The sequence below is a fragment of the Paracoccidioides lutzii genome, assembly GCF_000150705.2.
Source record: "Paracoccidioides lutzii Pb01 unplaced genomic scaffold supercont2.18, whole genome shotgun sequence".
Taxonomy (NCBI): Eukaryota; Fungi; Ascomycota; class Eurotiomycetes; order Onygenales; family Ajellomycetaceae; genus Paracoccidioides; species Paracoccidioides lutzii.
In genome coordinates this window covers 254,166-277,652 of record NW_015440964.1, presented here as the reverse complement: position 1 = coordinate 277,652, position 23,487 = coordinate 254,166, and the positions used below count along the sequence as shown (strand labels likewise).

At 46.9% G+C, this 23,487-nt stretch overlaps 7 protein-coding genes across 7 annotated transcripts; 2 read left to right on the top strand and 5 right to left on the bottom strand.

Annotated features, from left to right (window-relative positions):
- Positions 1-1,347: 1,347 nt before the first annotated feature.
- On the bottom strand, positions 1,348-9,105 carry PAAG_06379 (phosphatidylinositol-4-phosphate 5-kinase fab1; the record flags this gene model as incomplete). Its single annotated transcript, XM_015845875.1, has 2 exons — positions 1,348-1,468; positions 1,553-9,105. 2 exons carry the CDS (start codon positions 9,103-9,105, stop codon positions 1,348-1,350), a joined length of 7,674 nt encoding a protein of 2,557 aa, XP_015700101.1.
- A 658-nt stretch (positions 9,106-9,763) lies between these two features.
- Positions 9,764-13,684, top strand: PAAG_06378 (hypothetical protein; the record flags this gene model as incomplete). Its single annotated transcript, XM_002791593.1, has 2 exons — positions 9,764-9,934; positions 10,004-13,684. 2 exons carry the CDS (start codon positions 9,764-9,766, stop codon positions 13,682-13,684), a joined length of 3,852 nt encoding a protein of 1,283 aa, XP_002791639.1.
- Positions 13,685-15,665: 1,981 nt separating this feature from the next.
- On the bottom strand, positions 15,666-16,828 carry PAAG_06377 (integral membrane protein; the record flags this gene model as incomplete). Its single annotated transcript, XM_002791592.1, has 3 exons — positions 15,666-16,058; positions 16,171-16,593; positions 16,694-16,828. The coding sequence occupies 3 exons, from the start codon at positions 16,826-16,828 to the stop codon at positions 15,666-15,668; spliced, it is 951 nt and encodes a 316-aa protein (XP_002791638.1).
- A 748-nt stretch (positions 16,829-17,576) lies between these two features.
- On the bottom strand, positions 17,577-18,107 carry PAAG_06376 (hypothetical protein; the record flags this gene model as incomplete). The annotated part of the gene is made up of 2 exons (XM_015845874.1): positions 17,577-17,769; positions 17,959-18,107. 2 exons carry the CDS (start codon positions 18,105-18,107, stop codon positions 17,577-17,579), a joined length of 342 nt encoding a protein of 113 aa, XP_015700100.1.
- Positions 18,108-20,046: 1,939 nt separating this feature from the next.
- PAAG_12211 (hypothetical protein) lies at positions 20,047-21,078 on the bottom strand (the record flags this gene model as incomplete). Its single annotated transcript, XM_015847730.1, has 2 exons — positions 20,047-20,283; positions 20,944-21,078. The coding sequence occupies 2 exons, from the start codon at positions 21,076-21,078 to the stop codon at positions 20,047-20,049; spliced, it is 372 nt and encodes a 123-aa protein (XP_015702642.1).
- Positions 21,079-21,336: 258 nt separating this feature from the next.
- Positions 21,337-22,064, bottom strand: PAAG_06374 (hypothetical protein; the record flags this gene model as incomplete). The annotated part of the gene is made up of 2 exons (XM_015845873.1): positions 21,337-21,946; positions 22,024-22,064. The coding sequence occupies 2 exons, from the start codon at positions 22,062-22,064 to the stop codon at positions 21,337-21,339; spliced, it is 651 nt and encodes a 216-aa protein (XP_015700099.1).
- Positions 22,065-22,387: 323 nt separating this feature from the next.
- PAAG_12210 (hypothetical protein) lies at positions 22,388-23,431 on the top strand (the record flags this gene model as incomplete). The annotated part of the gene is made up of 2 exons (XM_015847729.1): positions 22,388-22,484; positions 22,608-23,431. The coding sequence occupies 2 exons, from the start codon at positions 22,388-22,390 to the stop codon at positions 23,429-23,431; spliced, it is 921 nt and encodes a 306-aa protein (XP_015702641.1).
- Positions 23,432-23,487: the final 56 nt, after the last annotated feature.

Here is a 23,487-nt window from a genome sequence, read left to right as displayed (position 1 = left end):
AAAGTACAATCGGGCTGCTACTAGGCTTCAGTGAAAAGAAGCCTAATCTGTGTTATTTTCCCCGCATTTTAGAAAGGGTGCTTTTTGCTTCTCGAGGAGCTGGTTTTGTAATGAGGATAATGGCGGATGTATGTATGTGCTTCCATAAATGTTTTTTTTTTTTCCTCTTCTATTCTAAAAATAAGTTAAAAACAAAAAAAAAAACGATTTCATGCTTGGGTGATACTCTTTTATCTGTCTATCCTCGAATTTCCATTCCCCCTGCCTTCCTCATATTATGAAGAATTGTTCAAAGTTGTCAATATCATCAGATAAAAATTTATACTTTTCAGTAGTGTTTTACACAAGCTTAAATCATTCATAAATAATCTCGCAGTGTCTGCTGATGATTGTTCTTTTATAAGGACTTGAATTTTAGTTTTTTGGGACTGTTCACAAAATTTCATACTTAATTCTGACTTTAGTTGAAGAAGAGTTAGAGTCTCAGTTGATAAGAAGAATATAAATCATTTTTTATTTTGTTTTAATTTAAAATAGGTTACTGTCTTTATCTAGTCATAGTTAGAATTTATTGACTAATAGATTTTTTCTTATTAAGACTATTTAATTTTTTAAGAAAGAATTGATGTATGCTGCATTGTTAATCTACATTATAAAATAGAGTTGTATCATACAGCTTTGAAGTAGCTTATATGGTTGATATTTGATTTTGACATAAAGCTTGAATGACTAAAAGAAGTCTTTAATTTAAAATAGAAGTTTAGTTGTTATATGAGATTGGCATTTTGAATGAGCAAACTCTCAAAATTCAATACGATGTAAACTGTTTTACTGTGTGTTTTCACTTGAACTAGTTATATTTAACATACTCTAAAACATACTTCAAAAATCAGTGACAGTTAGATGATTGCAGGCACATTTTAAATAAAGTCACTAAGCTCAATTCAGTCTTCCGTATTTAACGCCACCAATAAAGCACAAAAGAATCATGAAAAACATGGTCATAGATACGTGGGGGTAGAGGTAGTGTGGTGCAATGTGTCTGGGCCGTCATAGCGTATCTATCTTGTTTCTTTTTCCTTTAACCGATTTTTGTGCTGCTCTTTGGGGATCAACCGAAGGCTTTATTTTTATAATACACGATAGCTAGTTTTTGGGGTATACTTTCGACTTATCTAGCTCATCGCATGGTTCGTTAATAGTCGTAAGCACCACGGGTAATCCTTCATGATATAGGAGCGGGGTACATAAAGAACTGTAGCATGTAAATATATGTAGTTCACAAAAATATCGAAAAATTTTTGCAATGCGAGCGAGGAAATGAAGTACCCCATAGTTTAAATTCGATTAAGAAACAACTCCTCCCAGGCCGACATTTTCCTCCTTGTTAGTTTTGAAGTCTCGCTCACGGCTCTTGAGTCTAAGACTCTGTCGATCCAATTTCATCACTTGGCATTGGTGCCATGAACTAATTTTTGTCCTCGTTAGTTATCTTCAATGGCAGCACCTCCTAGTCCCATGTAATTAGTTGTATTGGATAGTGAATACTCACTTTGGAGCATGTAGCACATATCTGGCCATAGCCTCCCGGAAACGACTCTTATACTCCTTCGGACTAGTGACGGTCGGTCTATTTTTGCCGCCCCCGGCAAATCCTCGATCCTTAATCCATGACTCCAGCTTCTTGTCCCAAGTATACGTACGAATGCAGTCAATGATGCCAACAACGAGTTCCTGGCGGGCGTCATCAATTGCAATCATAAGGGAGTAGTCCATGACGTTCTGGCGGGCGAGGAATAAAGTGTCATTCCATACGCTCTGGCTTAGAAGTTTCTTAGAGTGTTCTCGAGTAAACAGGGGACTCTCGTATATGAACTCCACCATGTTTTCGTCGAGGAGTACTTCATTGCGCTCGCCCGTGCTTTGGACTTTACGATTGCGCATTGATCCCTTCAGGTCGAATATACGTGTTGGGTTCCGGTCGTAGAACAGGTTCTCCATGAGAAGAAGGAACCAGTTGAATTCCACCCCGGTGACAGGGTTTTTGATAATTACTTGGTAAAAGCCAAACATCTTTGCGATGGCGGAAGGGAGTTCGTGAAACAGGGCTTCGGACATGATTTGGAAGTACGCTGGCGCAAATTTCAAAAAAGCCTGGGTCTCGATGGTTGAGAGTGACTTGAGGATAAAGCGGTCGTCTAGAGTTTTCAGAAAAAGAGACTTGGTTTTTCCGCCACGAGAATCCCATTTCATACAACGCGACAGCGACTCGACTATCCGCTCTGAAACACCGCACTTTCGTCGGAGTGCATCAAATTGCTCAGCATAGAAAACTTTGCAAAGCATCTTAGCCTGGCCTTCTTGGAACTGGTATTTGAGATGAGTTCCCGTTTCCCTGAGAAGTGATTGCTCGACTTCGGGCGGATGACGTTCATCAGAGCGCTTATCTTCCGCCAGGTCATGTTCTTGGATGCTCCAGAGTTTAGCCTTGTAGTCCTCGGAGTCCAGAGCAAATGCAATTAGGGAGCTGGGTTCGTCCTCTCGAACAATTATGTTACAATCTGCGAAAAGATGGTCGGAATCACTCAATGGGTATTCGAGAGGAGCCCATCCACTGGCAGAGCGTTCGGCCCAGAAGTTCGTTAACACTTTGAGAAGGGATGTCCGTTCGTACTTTGGTAGCTCTTTTAAATCAAGGTCCTCAGGCAGCATCTTGTTTGCTTCTTTGGCTGAGTCAACAATCTGAAGCTCGTCCAGAAGACTTCTTTCTGCGTCACTGTGTTCATCCTCACATTTGCCTTCGCCTTCACCCTCAGCCTCTGATTGGACTTGGCTGGCCTGTACCACAGTTTCATCTGATTTTATGGACGTATCTTGGGGTTGTTCTTTGGGATCTTCTTCTTCGGCATCTTCTGGCTTAGCAAGCTTTTCAATTTCAGACGCCAATGTGGTTGATTCCTTTGAAGTAGCAGAAGAGGGCAGATTTGAAAGAAAATCCTCATCCGATGGGTCCCGTTCCTCAACCGCATCTCTCACGTTCCTGTAAACTTCTACAATTGGATTTGAAGAAGCCATGGGATACGCACGAGACTGCTTTCTTTGCGACGCGCGTTGTTGACGCTCTCTCATACGCTCCTTTTCAAATTCACGGCTCAGTTGTTCAAAGTGCTTTGCTAAATTCGAAACCCGTGAGCTTTTTCCTTGTACTGAACGCGGTATTAGAGATTGATGATCCGAAGCCAATTTACTCGGCTTCAAGGATGACAAGCCAAGGCGTTCCGAAAGCTTCTTTTCACCAACTTTGGCCTTTGATACATTAATTGAGTCAGCTTGCCTATCGGTCCTCCTAAGGTTGAAACCGCCAGTTGCCGCTCTCTGCACGAGTTGCATTGCCTCCCCATTCGCACTGTTGTCTGGTATGTGGACTGGGTGTGAATCTGCTCTTAGTAAGGGTGGAGATTTTCCAGTTGGAGGCTTTCGAGACGATTTCTCCGATGGCCTTGGGATACCAGAAGGTCGGGGATTTTGGGGGTGGTGCAGAATGGTATGGTCGGGGCTATCATCACCACGTCCTTGGTCTTCAGTGATAACCTGGACTTCATTTGAAGCATCTGGTGACTGCAGAGCCGGAGTCGTGTTCTTATCGCCATCATGACTGTCTGATGGTGCCGTGCCACAGGCGGTTGTGCCCTCGGATTTGTTACTAGGTAGAGGTTGAGAGGCGGGTTCGAGTATGGGGGTAGGATGGTTTGGATCATCAACGCTGGACGGCATAGCCAAGTCTAAATGCTGAACATCCTGTCCAGAAGCCATTGCTTTCTCATGGAACGTGACGTGTTCATTTTCGTTGACATTGAGCTGTGCCGGGGAAGGTAACTGCTCAGGACTTTCATTACCTCTGTTGATTTTACCCGAATGCTCTTCCACCACTGAAACGAGGACACTCTTAGCCTCTTGGGGAGACAGTGTCATCCTTCTCGCCAATTTGGGGTTTTCCGCTGTCGAAGGAACTGCTGCCGCATCTGCTTCAACTGCCTCAACAGGGGTTGTTGCAGCGGTTTCGTCAGTCGCTGTGAAGGAAGTGACAGAAACATCCTTATCAAGAAATATTCGCTTCAATTGTAACGTTGCTAGTCGCCGGATATCCTTTTCTGAAGGGAAGAAATTCCGTTCAAACTCTGCAAATGTCGCATCCCATTCCACGACTTTCTCTTGCATAGCGTGAATCACTCTATTCAGAGGAATTATTTCCCAGTATCGAGAGTTCATGTAGAGTTCTTGATGTAGCTTAATGAGGGAGAGGTGCTCATCATTCGCCCGCTTCATGAGCGCCTCGATTTCATATCGGCAATCTTCTGCCATTTCCGGGATGACACTATCAACATTAATACTTTTCAACCTGGATTTTACGGATAACATGAACCGATTTAAGCGTTTTTCCGCCTGGCTGTATATTTCGTTTCGAAGCCTGAGATCTTTATCGACTTTCCAAGTAACGCGAGGTCGTGGTACAATGATTTCCAGTAACGTGATGGGATCATAATGGATGCGAATAGCCACATCTTTGAAGCCAAAATAACGAAGGTGATCGCGATGCAAGTCGTGAGGACAGAGACCAGCACGCGCATGCAGGTTACCACACCAAAATGACAATTCAAGGTATTTCCCAAATGAATATCTCCAAGTGCTCTCTGACATTGGGATAGCTGGTGTCTCATTGCCACAGATCTTGCAGCAGCTCCACATTAAAATCACATCCTGCAACCCACGAAGCTTGGATGGGTACGGCTGAACAATAACAGTGACTTGAGCTTCGCCATGTACGTACTGTCGATGATGGCTAAACATCCTTTCTTCACAACCATTCACCTCACATACCTCATTAGCGCTGAGGCAAAGTTCCTCAACATATTGACCAAGGGTAAAATCAGCTTCGAATAATCTATCTGATTCTTGCTCATTGTAAAATCCAAGAGCAAATATATCTGGACCAGAACAGGGAACGGAAGTTGTCGTGCAAACAAGGCTATAAAGTACGACAATGTTTTGATGGCAGTAAGGATCGAACAAATTACCGTTTCCAGATATGTATGTTTCCCATTGTCTCTTCTGCGTTTGGTAGTTATGCAGTGCTCTGTCATATTCTGCATCGTGAACCGCATGGAGAACTTCCTTAACCTTGGCTGAAGCGCCAGAAAGAGACTCGTGAATCATTTCAGGAGTAATGAGGACAAATTTTTGGGATCTCGTTTTGTCATCACTCAACTGCTCTGTTGAAAAATCTTGATCGCGAAGCCGTTTGAGATATGCAAGCTGCCGCTCCAGTTCTCTAGCGCGCATGAGAAGGTAAGGTGGCATGAACTGCACGAAAGGAGATGCAGAGAGAATTTTTGTTTGGTGCTTCTCAACCATATCCTCATAAAAGGCAGGCACGGTGGTGGCACTGCTGGTCTGCTCAAATTCCCGATTAGATGCATTCGTAACGGTGTCAATAACAGAAACAGGACTATGAGAGGTGGGAGGACCATCGTAGGGTTTTGCACCGTCAGTAACAACCGACTGGGAGTTGTGTTGGGAATTTTGGTCATGCACTGTGGTGCTCGCATCTCTAGGCTGTCCGGTGCTCTCAGTGATGCTAAAGGGCGCACTGGTCTTCGTGGATGGTGTTTCGGGAGACAAAGAGGGTATTTTCACGAATTCGTCCCTCATGAGGCAAGTTTCTAGCTTCAAATTGTAAACAACGTAGACCATGAATTCCGTAATCCGCTTGATTTTTATGAGAAGATCATTTTCTGCACCGCGAAGGGCGATTGTGCATCCTAACTCTTTCGGACACCCAGATATATACATGTAGGTCTTTTTGCGATTTTTATGAACGTATGTTCTGAGGTCGAAACTGCCACATTGGCCAGGGTGTGATGGGCTGGTGGCTAGTCTGTCCATAGAGGTGATAATTCTGGTCCGTGTGCATCTCGAGACAGCTTCAATTACCGATGGTTTAACATTGTACGCAGTAGCAATATTTGCTTTCTCTAGTAACTGAAGAGCGAGCCCGGAAACATTCTTTTCCACAAGAAGAAGGTTAGGTTTCAAGGAGGATATCCTATTGACCAGATTTTCTAGAAATTCGCGCTCTTGACGAATGACAGGTTCCAAACTCATGAAATGCTGCTGTTGGCGTGCATATTCAAGAGGGAAGGTGATAATGAGAATATTAGGCTGAGAAATACTTCGAGGCATGCTCTTTAACGCCAGATTCTTCGTGAAAACCAAGCCGGAAACATACGCTGTATCACCTGGGCGGCCACCTGGTATTTTTTTCAGTTTCACATAGTGACGTATGTCCATGGCGTCACCCTGCTGGACGTCTGGCTCTACATCATCAGTGGCTTTAAGAAGGATTGGCAACAAAGCAGTTTCCCAAGAGTTAGAATGAGGGATACTTGCATCTCTCAATAGCTGCCGGAGGAGTTTGCGGACATGGTCTAAACTGGCTCGGTTGAGTTCAACAGCTGGTGCACCAGCGCCTCTCATTGATGAACTTCTAGTCATCTTGAAACCTGCAGATGCTGGCAGACCTTGCATTGACAACGATGGTAAGGTGTGGTCATGGTAGTAGTGGATGGCCTGGCTCTCTTTTGGCGTGCGCGGAGATACGCGTTGGTGAATGCTACTTGCAACACTCAAATTACGTCGCCGCGTAGGACGAGGTACATTAAGTGCTCTGGAACTGCTGACGCTCGTATCATCGCCATCACGAGTGGAATACAACCCTGGAACTCCTGATTTGTCACCGAAACGAGAACGACCCTTTCTTACGGCTGCAAGAAGGCCGCTGAAAGATGCTTTCTCACTCTCACCAACGCTCTTGGAGAGACCTCCATCCGAAACTACAGCAAATAAATTTGATTGTTCGTCACCACTCGAAGCATCATCTGACAAATACTGGGCCAAATCCGGATCAATAATGTTATCCCGGTGAAAGGCTGGAAGAATAGACTCCCTGCCCATCTCCTCTGCAGCGCGACGCTGGAATGGAGCTCTGTCTTCGTGGTAAGACTTGAGGCTGCGAATGAATTGGTGACGCGAGTGATGCCGCTTATGGCCAATAGAATGTGGTCTGCCATTGATTGACGATTTCAGTGATCTCGAGGAAGAAGGCCTCGTAAGCTGCCGATCGGAATCGAACTCCAGGATGGCAGAACGACGGTTATTTCTATCGCCAGTACGTCTAGTGGCAGGAATTGCCATGGTAGGGGTTTTTAGCACATGGTCAACCGATTGAGACATGACGGAAGAAGCATCGTCATCTACACTCAAACGAGACAAATTCCCATTGGAGATTGCATCAGGGCTCCGAGTATTAATCACAATAGGGCTCAGGTCATCTCCAGATAGGTCCGAAGAATCGTCCTGGTAGGCCATAATCTTGCTTTCACAAGGCCTACATACTCGTACCGAGCCAGAATGCCCAAAATCTGTCCCTGGTATTAGAGATGTACATTTTGCGTCAAAAATCTGACCACAAGTGCGACAGTGGTGTTTCCTTCGAAAAGTAGAAAACGGCTCTCCGCAATGGAAGCAGTCCTTAGCATTCTCATCACGCATCCAAAATTCCTTGCCGAGAAGCTTGCTTCGGAAAGGAGGCACCTCTTGTCGTGACTGGATGGGAGGTCGTCTTCTTGCCTGGGCAGCAGAATCGGCATAGTCAGTGCTGAACGAAATATGTGAAGGAATAGCCGCAGATCGTTGGCGATCGTTTGACTCTGAGGAAGACATCCGTGAATGTCCAAATCCAGGTAAGCGTGATTGATTAACTTTGGGGGGTGCTTTCGCCTGGCGATCCTTGAAGGGAGTCTTCGACGAGTGCGCGGATGACGGTTCCTTGTCCGTCATGGTTAACGAAGTCGCTAGAGTCGTCGGTGTTCTGCTTTCGTTCGCCAAACTATCTGTTGTTGAGAATTTGGAAAGGCTTGTGGTGATAGAGGTTGGAGTTGGGGAATGATCGTTCGAGGTGGACTTGGTGGAATTTCCCGGTTGGCTTTCTCTACGGGATGGCTGTATCTCGTGCGCTCCGTCAATCGAGGCTCTCCAAGAAGATTTCGAGAATGATGTATCGAGTTCAGCAAGACCATTTCGATCGGCAGTTGTAGAATGAAGTTTCGGGGACGCTGCACGCTCCATGGCTGGGTTCTCCGGCAAACGGGTTTCCCGAAATGATTCATTATGGGCATGCCATGTCATCAAAACAGGAGAATATGACTGGTGACTAGGTCCTAGCTCCTGCTGTGACTGGCTCATCGATGTCGGTTGGAAACTATCCCGTCTTTCCGAGCTTGCAGAATCGGTATTCTGTAGCATATTTGATGAGATGCTTCCTGAACCGGTCCTATTATGGTATGGAATATCCTTCATGGCATTCACATTGATTTCAGTAACTGTGGGACTTGCCATCCCTGAAGTGGCTTTTGTTAAAGGGGCAATCGCTGACTTCAACGGACCACCAGGGTGTCCAGATGCTTTGGAAGATACACTCCCAGCCTTGGAGGAAATCCTTGACGACCTCCCGATAGAGGGATTGGTTGTCCTTTCTTGTATTGGAGGGAAAGTCCCTAGAGCCGGAGACTGACATTTAGATGCATGAGCCGAGTTGGTAAGCGAGGGATGCACATCGCTGGATCCTGCGCTGGTATGTCCCGGTACATTTGAGGGAAACGAGGAGATGTTAGGGCTTTTAACCACTGGTGTTTCTGCTGGTGTTGTTTCTGATGATTTTGATGAAACTCCAACCATATCTTTAACGCCGCCCACTGAGGCTCGAAAGCGACTGTAAAGCCCGCTCAGGCCGCCTTGCAATTCTCCCACTATGCTCTTGCTGTCCGTTGCTGATGAAGTAGTAGGCGGACTGGTAAGTTCATAGAACACAGTGAGTTCATCTGACTGACAGGCAGCATTGTGTATCTGGTCCAAGGCTTCATTTCTATGTTCTCTTTCTGCCTGTGAACTAATAGAGGCAAGGGAACCCCGTCTCGATCGTCGACCAAGAGGTAGGAATATTGAGGACGCGGAGGGGCTTGAGTTTCCCTGCGATTTCTGAGAAGCCATATCCATACTTAACACGTCCGTTTCAAGTATCTGAGTCCTACTGGATGAACAATCATAAAGACGTTTCAGCCTGGTTAGGCAAGTATCATATCGCCAGACATGGCTCCTAGTGTTGGCCCCAAAATACGGTAAGAGGGTTATTTCATCCTGCTAGATTTCCACAGTGAGAAAAGAGCGCTGACCCTAGTAGAACGGATGGGTCGCAACGATATGAAGGACACAGAGGGGCTGCAAAAGTGCAGTGCTAAACTCGAGGTGGGGGATTCTATCATAGTCAACAGCCCGTTAATTAGGGCGATCATCGATGGACGTCACAATCCAAGCTCACGTTGAACAATTGAGGCCAATGAGCGTGGCTAACTGTTGCTGAGTCATGGAAATTTTGCTGACTAAGACAATTCTGCCAAGGCGGTGAGAACGCGTGACTGGAGATCTCCAGGGAAATACGATCTAGCCGGATTGGGAATATCCAACGCAAACGACCCTAAAGCGATGAAACGGCCGCAAACACAAAGAGTGAATGCACATTTAAATCCTCTATAAAGTGCGCGTTGTTGGACCGTTATTTGGCCAATTTGAGCGTTTTCAACCCCTTTTGCAAAGCTATGAAGGGGCAGGTGTTGAGGATTATGACCCTCCACCCCTCAAGAACTCCAGCATGGAGACCCTGAGACCGTGGATTGTGCTGGTTGTTGAAGCTGCGTTGTGTTTGTGCCTGGGACAGCCGCTGCCGGACAAATTGCCATTGCGGAACCCATTGCAACTGGTGGAAGATGATAACAAAGTTCGAGTTCGTGTGAAGGATCGGAAAATTGTGCAAGTGGCTCAGGTGCGTTTTCCGATTCGCATAGATAAATCGGCTCTGGCTTTAAGTCAGGCTAACATTTTTCCTTTATAGTGGTCTCCACCTTCACAGTCAATTCAGGGTACTTTATCCGACTCTCTCACCACCATCTTGGGAATCTTCTCCAAAGAATCTACGCAGAGATATCAAATTAAAGCAAGGAAACCACTTAACAGTGGTACAAAGGGAGCGATATTAAAGATTGTTGAATTCGAGGTTGTTATCAGCTATGTTAGAGCTCAGACACCTCAGATTGCCTTGTATGTTCTGGATTTTCAGGTGGAGGGATGCGAGGGAGCTAGTGTTTTTGGTACCCCCGTAGACATATTGGGGCAACCAACGATATCTAGTTTGCTCAGGGACTTTTGCCGACAGCACAAAGGCCAACAGAATGGTGTTGCTCCCCCGAATGGCGATGGGCATGAAATGGATGTTGACGGTGGTTTGGATTCAGATTCAGAAGCATCGTCTCTGAGGTCCCAATCTTGTGCCGCAAGCGTGTCTCCAGTTTCCCAACAGCAGTTTCAGTCGCAGATTTCAAACGGTCGGCGGATCGAAAATCTCCAAGCAGTCACCCTTGTTGGGGTGGGTTCTGCACCTAAGACGGATGCTACATCACTACTTTCTGCTCTCATGCCGAAAAAAAGACAAGGGAACCATAACAAGGTCCCTTCAGCTACGGAGTCACCTAGAAGGAACACAAAACCTCCTAGGCCACCCTCCAGCGAACTAGACTTGGAAATAGATCAGTTAGGTTTTGCGACCCAGCTGATCCCGTCAACCGAGAAGGAGGCCTCAAGTAACGAGAAATTAGACCGCAGTAGTGATGCTTGCGTGGATCTATTAACACGACCTCCCAGCTTGGCCTCGAGCACTCACAGATACACATCCGACGCTAGATCCCCAAGTATATCCCGAAGCCTTGAAAGGGATAAGGTGGTATATGATGATCATAAAGCAGAAGTAGCCAGCACTCAAATATCTGCGGGTGAAGATATGCCGCCGCCGAAATGGAGCGATCTTATGGTTCGAAAGGGTCACCAGCAAATACTGAACGGTTCAGATTCGCATATACCGCAAGAAGAACCACGGATAACCACTAAGATCTCCACGGAGCTGGACAATAACCAAAAGACAAGCGTGCAGACCCGTCGAAATGACCCATGGAGGCATATGGCGCGGATCCGACGCCGGGATGTTACAATTCACAAGGACCAGGAAGAGCTTATAGAGCAACAAGAGTCTTGGGTCCCTGCGGAACCGGGAAAGCGTCCCCCACAGGCACATGTCCCGATATATCTCTTACAAGAATGGAATGAGATGCAGCGTCGCAGGTTGTCCATGGAGAAAATTAGTGATGACGCGGCTCCTCCGCCCATAAATGAGGACGAAGATAGCGGGTTTAACATTCTGAAGTCGTCACAAGCAACCGAAATGCTGGATCCGGAATGGGATCCAACACCACTACCTTCCTCTTCTCACCTTGTACCGCAAGATAGTAGTCCACTTCAGAGATTACCGAGCATTGGAGATAGTCGCCTACGTCGGTCAGCCTCCCCTGATGATGCTATTTCTAGCAATGCGGAAGCTGTGGCTAGTCAAATTGAGAAATCGCTAGCATCTCAACCTGAAATACCTCCTAATTCCCAGAAACCACGGGTCTGCGATCCAGCCACACCCGTAGAGGACGAAGATGATAGTTCTGAGATGGAAACGGCAGCTCCCAAAGGTTTAGGAAATACAGGCCAAGTTGACGAAGATCAAGAGGAGGATGAGATCTCGGCCTCCTGGCTTTCATTGCCCCAATCCAACGAAGCTTTTCTCATGGAGGTTGAACAATCTCCATATATCGAGGAGAGAGAACGGGATATTGAAGTTAACAGTGAGCCACTCCAAGCTGATGGCCAGTGCTTTAGTCAAAAATATTATAAGAAAGTGTCCTCAGATCCGCTCATTCCTTCAACTTACGATACCCAACGTCTAAATATTCATCCTGAGACCTCTCCGTCCGCAAGCAGAGAACATGCACGAAGTCCAAGCCCCGTTGAATCCTCCGCGTCGACTTCCACGAAGGTATCTAATCCTTTAGAACGTGACCCTGTGGATTATGAGGATGAAGAGCCGATGGCAGGAAAACAACTGATGTCCGATTTAGAGGAATATACGCAAAACTCCCAGGCGGAATATATGGATCCAGCAATCATTGTTCATGCATCTGGGGCTGCTGTTTCTAGTCCAATTGATGTTCGTGGATCTCAGCTGGAAATAAACTCCACCTCGGTTATGATAGGAAAGCGAAAAAGAAGTGAACTCTCCCCATGGAACAACAATTCACCTAAACAACCAAGGATTTTCAAGTCACAGACATGCACATCTAGCACCTTTTCAGGGGAGGAAATGGTAGTAAAGGATCGAACGGTTGCTTTAGAGTGTCGCGAATCCTATTTTGACAATGATGAATTACGGTCGAAAACAGAGGCAGTGTATTATCGGTTCAAAAAGGCATATTCTAACTATGCCGGCAACATTAATCATTTCAGGCAGGCATGTCATATGTTACAGGGCCTGCGCGATCAAAATATTTTGACACGTTCATTTCTCTGGGACGATTTTGTGGTACAATATCCGAGTTATATCCTCCAGCACAACGATCTCAGCCAGTCTTCCTGTCTTGGTTCGTTCGAAAATTACCTCCAACAAGAAGTCAGCAAACTACGATGTCGCAAGCGCATTCTTACTTCCCACGATCTCGAGTTTGTCCTGGCGGAGCGAGATGGCGAGGACTTTACTAGCGAAGCCTCGTCCAAGCGGAATTCCAGTCGACGGCTTTCCAATTTCATCCCCTTGGAAAATGAACAAGGATCTCTAGCTGCCTTTGACCCGGAAGATCCCAAAATATTGTCGTCGGACGAGGAGAGAAAAGAGCGGGAACCCACCATTCCCGAATCAAACCATGGTGAACTATTGCACCAACCCGAGATTGTTTTGATGACAGAAGACCTTGCCGAATCAAGTGACGAACTAGAAGCCCACGAATCTGCCAGCGTGGAACTTGGTGATACAGACGCACCATGGCCTCTTTTCAACTCCACAAATGAAATTGATTTTGCAAGTACTGGTATTGACACTGACGATGAAGTCAATACGTCAGATGAAATAGCTGAATCGGTGGACGGATCCCATCGTACGGCCGTGGCGCTGGTAGCTGCGGAGCAGGCCCGCAGCATGTCTTTCGAGACGAGCTCTGACGACGATAGCTATATCCTCGAAAGCTCCTCCTCTAAATCCAGCCTCCATGGATATACCATTGAAGGTAGTCGCCGTCACCGCCGCATCACCAACAAACTACAAAATCGTGATATCTCAAAAGAATACAGTGAGGGCATTCTTAGAAGCCGAGACAAAATCATTACGCCTCCACTTCGGCCTCGACGCTCACAACCCTTCTACCGTCCACCGCCTGACTCCCCTCGAGACCCTCTCTGGAAATTGTACCATAGCACTACTACGCAGCAAGGAAACGGCCAGGATTCAGATGACCCTCAGCCCTGGTACAGAGATCGCAATACCCCATTCAAGATGTACGCCCGCAATGTTGCAAAGCTCCAAGCAGATTATGGGTTTCGGCAGGATGGATCAAAAGCGGACCCGATTCCCGTGGACGAAAATGGAGTTGTTCGTCCGCCTCCCTTAGGGAATCCACGGGGCATGGACTCTATGGGATGGAAGTTTTGACATTTGACAAATACCCGAATACCCGAAAGGCTCCAAGGAGCCGATCTTCAAAATGGAGCGTGGGAATATATGCTAAATATGTGAAGGGGAAAGAAACTAATAAATGGAAAGAAACCTAAGAGAACATGAATTATGATGATGCGCAGATTATGCTACGGTTTTCCAAGTTTAAGCTTCAACGGAAATTTTCATGTTTACTAGGTTTCATGCATTTGCAGGATTTCTGCACTCCTGCCGGTGGTGACTCGGGAGTTGTCTGTCCATCGCGATAGATGAGAACCACTTAGTTTCTTTTACAGAGACCTTAACCTTAAATTTTATCTTACTCATCCGCAGAGGTGTAGTGATCACATTGTGGATCCTGTTTCTGGTCCTCTTTCTCTTCTTTTCCCGTCAGGGAGAATTAATGATACGACAATGTAGCAATATTGTCTACCCATAGAATGTTTATCAAGTGGCAACACGACATAGAGCACCATTTCCCGCCCCAGTTGTTTCTTTGGCTACCGCAACCACACCAAGTGCTCTTCCGGCCTGTGACATCACTTCCCTCCGGCGTAAAATATCCGACGGTTGGGTTTTCGAGACTAAACAAGCAGATATAGAACGCTTCATGGTTTGAATTTATGAACTGTTGCAGATAATGAGAAAGAATATTTTAACCAATCCAATCTCTACACGTCTTATACTCCATGATAATCACTGATATAGATACGCTGTAGAGCACGACACAAATTATTCGTATTGCGCTCTTGCTCGGTTGGTGTACTTTTATAAAATTACTCTTTGTTCGCCATATTTTGCGAGGAAGTGTTGTTGAACTTGAAGGAACTTGTTCCCTTCCCCCCCCCCCCCCCCCAGGGACTATTTTAACGCATCGATGATTGGCACCGCGCTTGTCAAGTATATTTGACCTGGGCGAGGCTTGCTCGTCATTGTATCTGACCATAGCCAATCTTTAGCCTTACCCAGAGTCCAGGTCGTTGGGGGGGGGAGTTTCGAAAGAAAAAGCTCAACCGTATAATTACATATCAAGTTCTTCAGTGTATAGAAGCGAAACAAAGCAGAGGAGGTGAGGTTTATAATATGTCGAAGATATAGCCGATATAGGCACAGCGAAAGGATATGAATATAGGTATTAACCACATGTCCTCGAACTGGAGCAAGAAGAACACAAAATATTGAAGATCGAACATACATTAAAGGCAGCGGCCTTGAGAGTGCTTCGACGGGCACGGGATTGGGTATTAAAACTATCTTCACAGCCACGTTCTGTCTTTTAAAAAATCCCGAATTTGCGACTACGGGACAGAGAACCTAGGTAATTGATTCGATGGGGGAGTATTGGGTTTTGGGATTGGGATGGAGGAAAGTGTCGTTGTAAAGAAAAGAGGACAGTTCTTCGTTACCTAGGTATCCCTTGGCCTGGGAATATGGGGGGTTCGCAATCAAACCCATTGGTGGGTTGCGTGAGATTAAGGGATAGAGAGGGTGATGGCGTGAAGCAGGATTGGAAGGGAAATGACATGAGAATGGATGAAAGAGAGAGTTATATGGCATTGCGCATTGCTGTCTATCAGTGGTTAACATCCCTCTCCCCGCTCTTCAGTTCGTCTTCTCTAAACCTGAAGGATATCACAGAAGAAAATGCACAAAACAGACGTAAATATATATAGAAAAGACGTAAAGCAATGGAAGGAGAGGGGGAAAAAAAGGAAAATGTAACAGAAAAAAAAAAAAAAAAACACCCCTAGAAAAAGGGCATTCAAACATTTTTATTTTTATTTTTATTTTTATTTTTTGAAATATCCTCGGGCAAAACACCTCGTTGCCACGTTTATACCAGATTGAACCCAGAAGATGGCGGAACAGATTTCCTTACATCGCCAATATTTCACCCTGTATTGTTTTGCCTTCCAGTCGGTCGGATAACCGAGGAAATGAAATATACACATACAACAACATGATATACCAACTTCCTCTATGAGCGCATGCCATGCCTAAACGGCTCATAGGCCATATCCCGCCCATTGGGATTGGCATTGCCACCGGCAAAGGCCGGCGCAGCAGCACCGCCATACGGGCTCGCAACACGCTCATAGGTGTACGGAGTCTTCTCAACGGTGGTGTGTTTATTACGGCGATCCTTGCTGTGGCTGTACGGTGAGCGACCGGAGCAGCAGCAGACGCTTAGCAACCAGAAGAGGCCGCTGGCGACGGAGAAGACGACGCCGATCCAGAGGACGGTGTACATCTTTTTGCCCAGGTTGGATCTGACGTTGTAGGGTCTCAGCGAGACGTTGACGACGCCTACCAGCGTGGCGTAGACGCCTGTTGCGGTTATTGCAGCGGCGACTACGAAGAAGGAGGAGATCTGGTGAGGGGTATAGTGTTAGCGATCGTGATGGAGCGGTGGGAGAGGAGAAGTTGAGGGTTGAGATTCTGCTGCGGGATAATCATGGCAGATGGGGGATGATTCAACGTACAAGAGAGACGATCGTGACGACAAAACTGCCCCACCGGCTGAAGACGGCTGCAATGCCGAACAGCAACTCCGCGCACGTCGCGACGAGCGCAACAGTAAACGCAGCAAACATCCATTTAGCAAGCTGCCTGTACGTGCTCAGGCCCCTATCGAGCCCAGCAGGCAAGAACTGAGCAAGGCTCCTGTTGCCGTTCTGCAGCCCCCACACCGCAACGGGGTCGAACGAGTACTTTGTCCTGGGCTTTGTGCATTCCCGGATCTTGTATTCGCCGTTCATGTACTGGCCGGAACAGTGGTTCCAGAGGCCGATGAGGTAGAAATCGTCGATTTTACCACTACTGTCGGCTTGCTGCATGTCTAAGAAGAAGGGGAGGAGCTCTTTGGATATGCCAGCTGAGTCGAGGTTTAGGTCTTTCAGGTCGACCTATGTGTATGGAGGAGGTCTATGTTAGATAGAAACTATAGAAACTATAGAAAAAGATGAGGTATTTGGTATCGACGGGGTGTTGGTGGGATTAACTCACTCGAGCGAAATAGATGCTGTTTAGCGGTGCGGATGATCTTGTGAGGCCCAGGCCGACTACGATCAGGCAGATGAGGGAGGCGATTGTGAGGAGGTAAGGGGTGAAGATGCAGGCTATTCTCCCGCTTTTGCCCATGGTGACGGTGTGTGTGTGTGTGTGTGAAGCACAATCGAGGGGTGATTATCGACGTTGTTGTTGTTGTTGTTGTTGTTGTTGTTGTTGTTGTTGTTGCTGTTGTTGTTGTTGTAGTTGTTGTAGTTGTTGTTGTGGCTGAGGAGAGAGTGTGAGAGCAGAATCGCGAGTCTGCCGGGGATGGCGAAAGCGAGTGGTTTTACTTAATTCAGGGAAGCGGAGGAATTGGGCTGGGGCTGAAACGAGATAACTTTTAAGTGGACTAAACCACGAGAGAGCGAGAGAGCAGGCGATGACAGCGATGAGAGAGGGAGAGCGGATGTTCCGATGAGTAACGAGGGAGACTGATGAGAAGAGCAAGCAACAGAGGTTAGGTAAACGAGTGCTGGTAAGAGTTTTAGATATTCGCCGTCAAATGCAAACAAGGGAAGAGGAATAACAAGCAACATACAAATAAGGAATTTCCTCGGCTGCAAAACAACCAGGGCGAAGATGCTGAGCTATATATCGGTCCCATGTTTTCGCCCCAGGCTGTTCCCATCTCGTCTCCCACCAGGTGTGTGTGTCTATTTATATTCCCGCAGCATTTCTCCCCCCAAGCAGGCCATTTATTTAGCTTCCTACCAAACTCTCGGCCAAGCCGCGTCAGCCCCCCTCGACCCGCCTTTGGGCTGACACAGAGCCCTTGGCAGGTGTCCAGTGAGAAGTTGAGGTGAGGTGAGGTTGAGCTGAGCTGAGCTGAGCCGACTAGCTAACTTCCTGTGTCTGGCGCCTGTAACTTCGGGCTTCCTCCCTCCGCTCGCGTGTGTTGCAGACTGACGGCCGCTCGGTCTTGTTGTGGCTGTGGATGTTTAAAACGTGGTTTGAAACCGTGCAAAATAATGCGGGATGGGGATTGGCCGCCGCTTGGAGGATTGAGATGCAATGCGTGATCGATTTTGGGGCTTTTATTTCCCTTCCAACATTCATTCTTCTACGCATGGTCACTTGGTTCCTCCGTGCGGTTGGAGGAGTTGGGCGGGAGATGGCCGCTATATGATAAGGCATTGATTCATTCAAGCTAATTGCTGCTGGAGGGACCCGGGGATTGGATTCTAGTAGCGGGGAGAAACACTGAGCATTTCGGAATATACTCATCTCCATCCGCCTTCCTACCAATCGCCGGGGCATCGCTTGTTGTCTGGGGTGTTCCAACGCTACCATCCCTGGGTGCTCCTTGGTGCTGCTGCTGCTGCTCCCAGAACACGATCAATTCCAGCCTACATTTTCCGTACGGGAGCATGAAACCACCGAGATCAACTTCTGTCCCCCTCTATTTCGTCTTTTCCTACAAAATGTCACAATCACATCACCAGGCTCCTGATATCTTCCCCAGACCTGCTCGGAACTTACTTAGCACAGGCCGAGTTCACAGGGCGACGAATAACTAATAACAAAAATAAATAAAAATAAAAATAAAATGAGTAGATAATAAAAACCTCGATTCGACAGAAGGTATTTCGGAGTCGACAGGACCTGCAAGCTCATGTTATCGCCCAATAAAGCCCAAACATGCCCAATTTTCACAGATAGATAGATAGATCAGTTCATCCATCACTCAAGTTTCGACTCCCCATAAAACGGTATATAATCCGATCCAACAACCACATCTCCATTTAAAAATAACCACACACTCTGCACCTCCACCCCGCCGTGCTAGCCTGCTAGAGTCTAACTCGGTTAACCGAGCCTGTTACAACCATCATGACAAGGCACCCCACCCAACTGCCTTGGTTTCAAGCGCTCATGGGTCCCCCAGTCAAGCCCCACAATCATGGAGGACTGTTTGTCGTCCCCCATCGGTCTTAGTGTGGACGGGCAGATTGGAAGACAACATCGTATCAAATTGGGTTTGGACTCGAGCATCATCGTTCCATCGTCACCTTGTCGTAGGTGAGAGGGAGAGGAAGAGGTCCAACTAACTGTTCCACGGATTCCAAGGTTGGTTCGCGCTAATGTTCTTCTCGTCCCTGGATGGATAACTCGACACTGCTTCTTAAACTACCCGGGCCATCCATGGCTATCTATCATCTTGCTTTGTGATGATTAATGATTACTCCCATGGCGGACAGTCGATGACATTGACTAAGGTTGTGAATCTTCTCCATAGATCATGTCGTGATGGTTGGAGAGTTGAAACTCCAGTAAATTACAACAATACGGAGTCCACTTCGTACAAGTTAACTAAGAGCAGCTCGTGTTTTGTGTCCTTGATTTCTTTTCAGCATACTGATGAGCAGACAGCTCCAGATGCCATGATGAAAATGCACAGATCAAATCGTGCATGTCAGAATGACACGCGGGAGTGTGGGAAGCACATAGTGCTGACTGCTATTTTTAGAGCCTTTTCTTTATTTCTTATGATCATTTTGAGAGTCATGGATGATTTTTCGGAGCTTTGTATAAAACTAACGTGATCGTCCGCTGATGGTCGGAAAAGCTCTCATAAATAAACGCCCCGGTCCACTACAAGCGATGCGCAGCATCTACCGATGAGAAACAGGCTAGACCGGATATTTACATACCCCGTCGGGACTTAATTACCTTGGAATTGTACCTAATTATGCCTCTTTCGTTCTGTTTGCGGAGGCATGGAGCGTATATGTATTTCCCTCGAAACAGAACCGGCTATACTCCTCTTGCTCTTCTTATCCGCGCCAACGCCGCCCCTGCGCAACGAATGGGAAATGCAAAATGCGATTGATTCCCGAGAATCTAAAACGGTGTGATCCGCGGAAATAAAATGATGAAAATGATGAAAAATGATGACTTGGCAAAGGGAAATAAAGGAAAATATTCAGCAATTCTCCGTGCGGCGGGGATGAACGCAACACGACGCTCGACCCACTAACTATGGCGGACGCAGTCCATTATATATGACTTTTAATTGATCCACGTAGTTCAGCGCAACTACCGCAAACAACTATGAGTCCTCACTCTCATCAACTCATAACGTACAGATTGTCTTTTACGATATACTCCGGTTCTAGGAATGTCGTATGCATGTGGGGATATCAGATTCAAATCCAGCTGAACTCGATGGTTTGGGATTCGTGGACAACCAAGCCACAAGCCACTTGTCACCAAGCGTTTCCATGTTCAACGTTGCGCAACCCGCGCCACACTTCTCCATCACCATCGATGTCAACTGACGTCATAGTGGAACCAGACGGGTGATTGATTTAGAAGATCGGCCGAAGAGGAGGGGTTAAAATAACAAGAATGATTGGGGGAAAGATCAAAGTTGAACGAAGCTGTTGTTGTTGTTGTTGTTGTTGTTGTTGTTGTTGTTGTTGTTGCACATCTCCAACTGTTCCGCCCTTTTCCGCCTTTTGTTGTGGCTCGTTTCGCAAACGATGACGACTCCTTGGTGTTAGAGCGTCAAGTTGGAGAAGATGAATATCCACAGCGCCTGCAATCTGGCCATTTTGGAGTTTTATTTGTTACTCCCTGATCTCATCCCGGAGGAAATTGAATTGATCAAATGTGAAAATTTTTGAATCGAGTCGGGACATTTATATAGTTATTGACTAAGTGCTGTGCGATTAACTACCATCTCCCAAGCCATTTGTCAAATTCGCAACATTCAACAGATTTTGCCCCAGACAAAGCCCCAAGAGTGCATATATCTGATAACTTTTCTTCCTCCCAAGGGAAGGAGGGAGATATACTTGCAAAACTGGTGACAAGTTTGTGGCACAACAATTCCTCCCAGTTTCTTGACAATATTAACCCGTTTTCCGTCCCCACTCCAACCATATAAACATACATATAACATAACCACCCCCACCAATATCACCAGGTATGTCCGTTTTCATCCCTCGATTTTTAAAACCACCGGTTTTCCGTCCCTTTCTATCCCCCCACTTCTCAAACTACCGCCCGCGTAAAATCCCCTGTCATACTTCTCCCCCCACCTCCCACTTCTCCACGTCACTCAGGACTCCGCAAAAAAACCCCTCCCGGCGCCCTATCCAACCCCATCACAATATCAACCACCGCCCTCCTTTCCTCAGTCCAAAAAGATACAGTCCAAAAAGATACAGTCGCCCACATGTCCCGCAAAACGCCCTCCTCACTCCTCCCGACGACACAAAAATGACTCCGCTGTGCCAAGGCTCAAATCGGGTCCTATAGCTGGCTCCAACAGTGATAGCGGCCCAAATGTCCACGCGATTAAATGCGTGCCGCCCACTAGTCGACAATCGTCGCATACGTCCAGAACAGCCATCCATTTGCGCGGATCGGTGGGTTAGATGAATTTGCTCAGCGTGGCGTCATCTAGGACTTCCTGTGTCGGACGTGGGAAGGTGAAGGAGACGCCGCCGCAATGGCATTCGGTGCGCAGGCGCTCCTTGTGTACCATCTGCGCTGAATTCGGGTAGCGGTGCTGGTGGTGTTTTGGGGGAGGGGACCGGGGGAGGGTAAGATTTGGTGGTATTAGAATAAAGTCGGCCGGGTAGAATTTCATATCACGCCCGCCAATGCGTAGGAGGAGTTGGCGTATTCCTGCGCCCGCCTGCGTGGAGCTGGTGAAGATATGCCGATTTGGAAATTGGCTGGGCTGTGGTCGATGAAGATGGTGGAGGTGGACACGGTCCAACGACCCTATTTCTCGTTCGGGTCTTGTTCCATTTCATCGGTTGTTCCTTGGAAGACTTGAGGTCGCCGATCTGGCACCCGCAGGTGCTGCAGAATAATCGCTCACCTAGAGCCGCACTGCAGTGTTTGTAGCTGGTCGGTGCGTGAGGGCCAGAGGGCGCGACCCATTGCGGGGTAATGCCTGCTGGGAGCGGGGCGTGGAAGACGCATTGTATGCCATGTGTGTAGCAGCAGATCGCGCAGTGGCAGATATGCACGCTGAGTGGGAGGGAGGTGGTGGGGAGGATTATGTTGTATTGTACGGCGCGGCAGAAAGAGTACACTGTGAGAGTTTTGGTGGGCGATTGAGTTGCCACCTTGTGCTGTAAATGTATTGCTAGTTCATGCTTGAGTTTTCCCTCATACGTGAAGGTGAGATAGGTCGGAAGATGGAATTCATCTTCTTTATATAGATCTGGACACGGCTGAATTTGCCTGAGTCTAGCCAGGCAAATACCTCTCCCCGTATACTTAATTGAGGTTGTTTAGGGAAACCCTTCAAAATGAACTCAGGTCACAGGGTAGATGGTTCGTAAAGGTCGCTAGCCATCGATGCCATAATTTTGCGAAGCGTGAAGCGGGAAAGACGGTATCACTAGTAAGAGAAGCTGTGATATTTGATGTGTCATCTGAGCGTTGCCGCAGACCCCATTGACATAACTACATGAATGAATATTTCCCAGTTCTTAAGACTGCCCCACCTGATGCACTGGTGATAACTAGTGGAAGAGTCGGATTTTATTAAATAATCATGTGTCAAGAGTGCGCAGAATAAAATCCAGTGTCATAGATGTGGGAGGACTTGACGACATCTGGGCAAAATAAAAGGGATCAATTCTTTGAGTTGCTGGCAAACCGTGTTGGTGGTCATTGTTCACGTCAATGTTGAAGGATCATGATTTGGCTGAGAGGATATGCCCTGGCGATGCGTCGTGGACTCTGCGCCACATATCAACATGTATAAATATCCATCTTAGCGGTAGATTTTTTTTTTTTTCCTCTTTTTTTTGCTCTTGCAGCAATTTTATATTTCCCTTAGCCCAATTCATATTTCGTTAAAATTGTCGATGTTAAACCACAACGGAATTGGATGGGGCCAAAGCATTTGGTGAAATATTCCCGAACCCACAAGACCTCAAGAGTCAGATCCTTGAGATTGTAGAAAATATCCATAATCGTTCTTTTGACTCAGCGAGCCGCCCCAAATTCTTCGCTGTCAGGAAATATTTCGATTCCCCGCGCTGCGCATCACCATCCACCTCTCCCCCTTGCGGACGTGAAAAACGCGGTCGTTGCTACACACTCCTGGAAAATTTCACCTACAGCCATTCACAATCTGCTAGGCTCACTTTATCATTGGTCCAACCTGAGTATGGAGAATATCTGGCAGAATCATACTGCTGGTCGCAGAGAGAGTCGTTCCGATCAACTGGCAAATCTGATTTCATGTCAGATTTGTGCAGTAACATGCCGGTGATGATTGAGCAGTTGGATGGGACTGTCAGAGAATCAAGAGCACCATGCAGGATTCTTAGAAGAGCAATTAGGCACGCCCAGGATAACGGTCTCAAATACATATGGATTGATCAAGAATGCATCGAGCAGCATGATCCAATAGAGAAAGCAATAGCTATCGAAGGTATGGACTGCATGTATGCTCGAGCTCAGACGGTTCTTTCGTTGCTGGATTTACGCCTGCCGGACGAGCACGCTGCTGTCGTGATGAAGGCTTTGGAAAGACCGCCGCGTTCTATAGATTTCACGAATGGTGTCATTCAATGGGTCTATCGGCCAAATGTAGAGGAGTTAATAAATGGAGCGGATGCATTGTGTCATATTCTGGAACTCGTCACGGAGGACACATGGTACGAGAGCTTGGATCAGACAAGAAAGGCTATGCGCGGAATCCAGGAGCGGCAGCAGTGAGCTGTGGACAATGTGTACGCCTGAGTTGTCGACAAGAATTCCTGGGGAGATGTGCA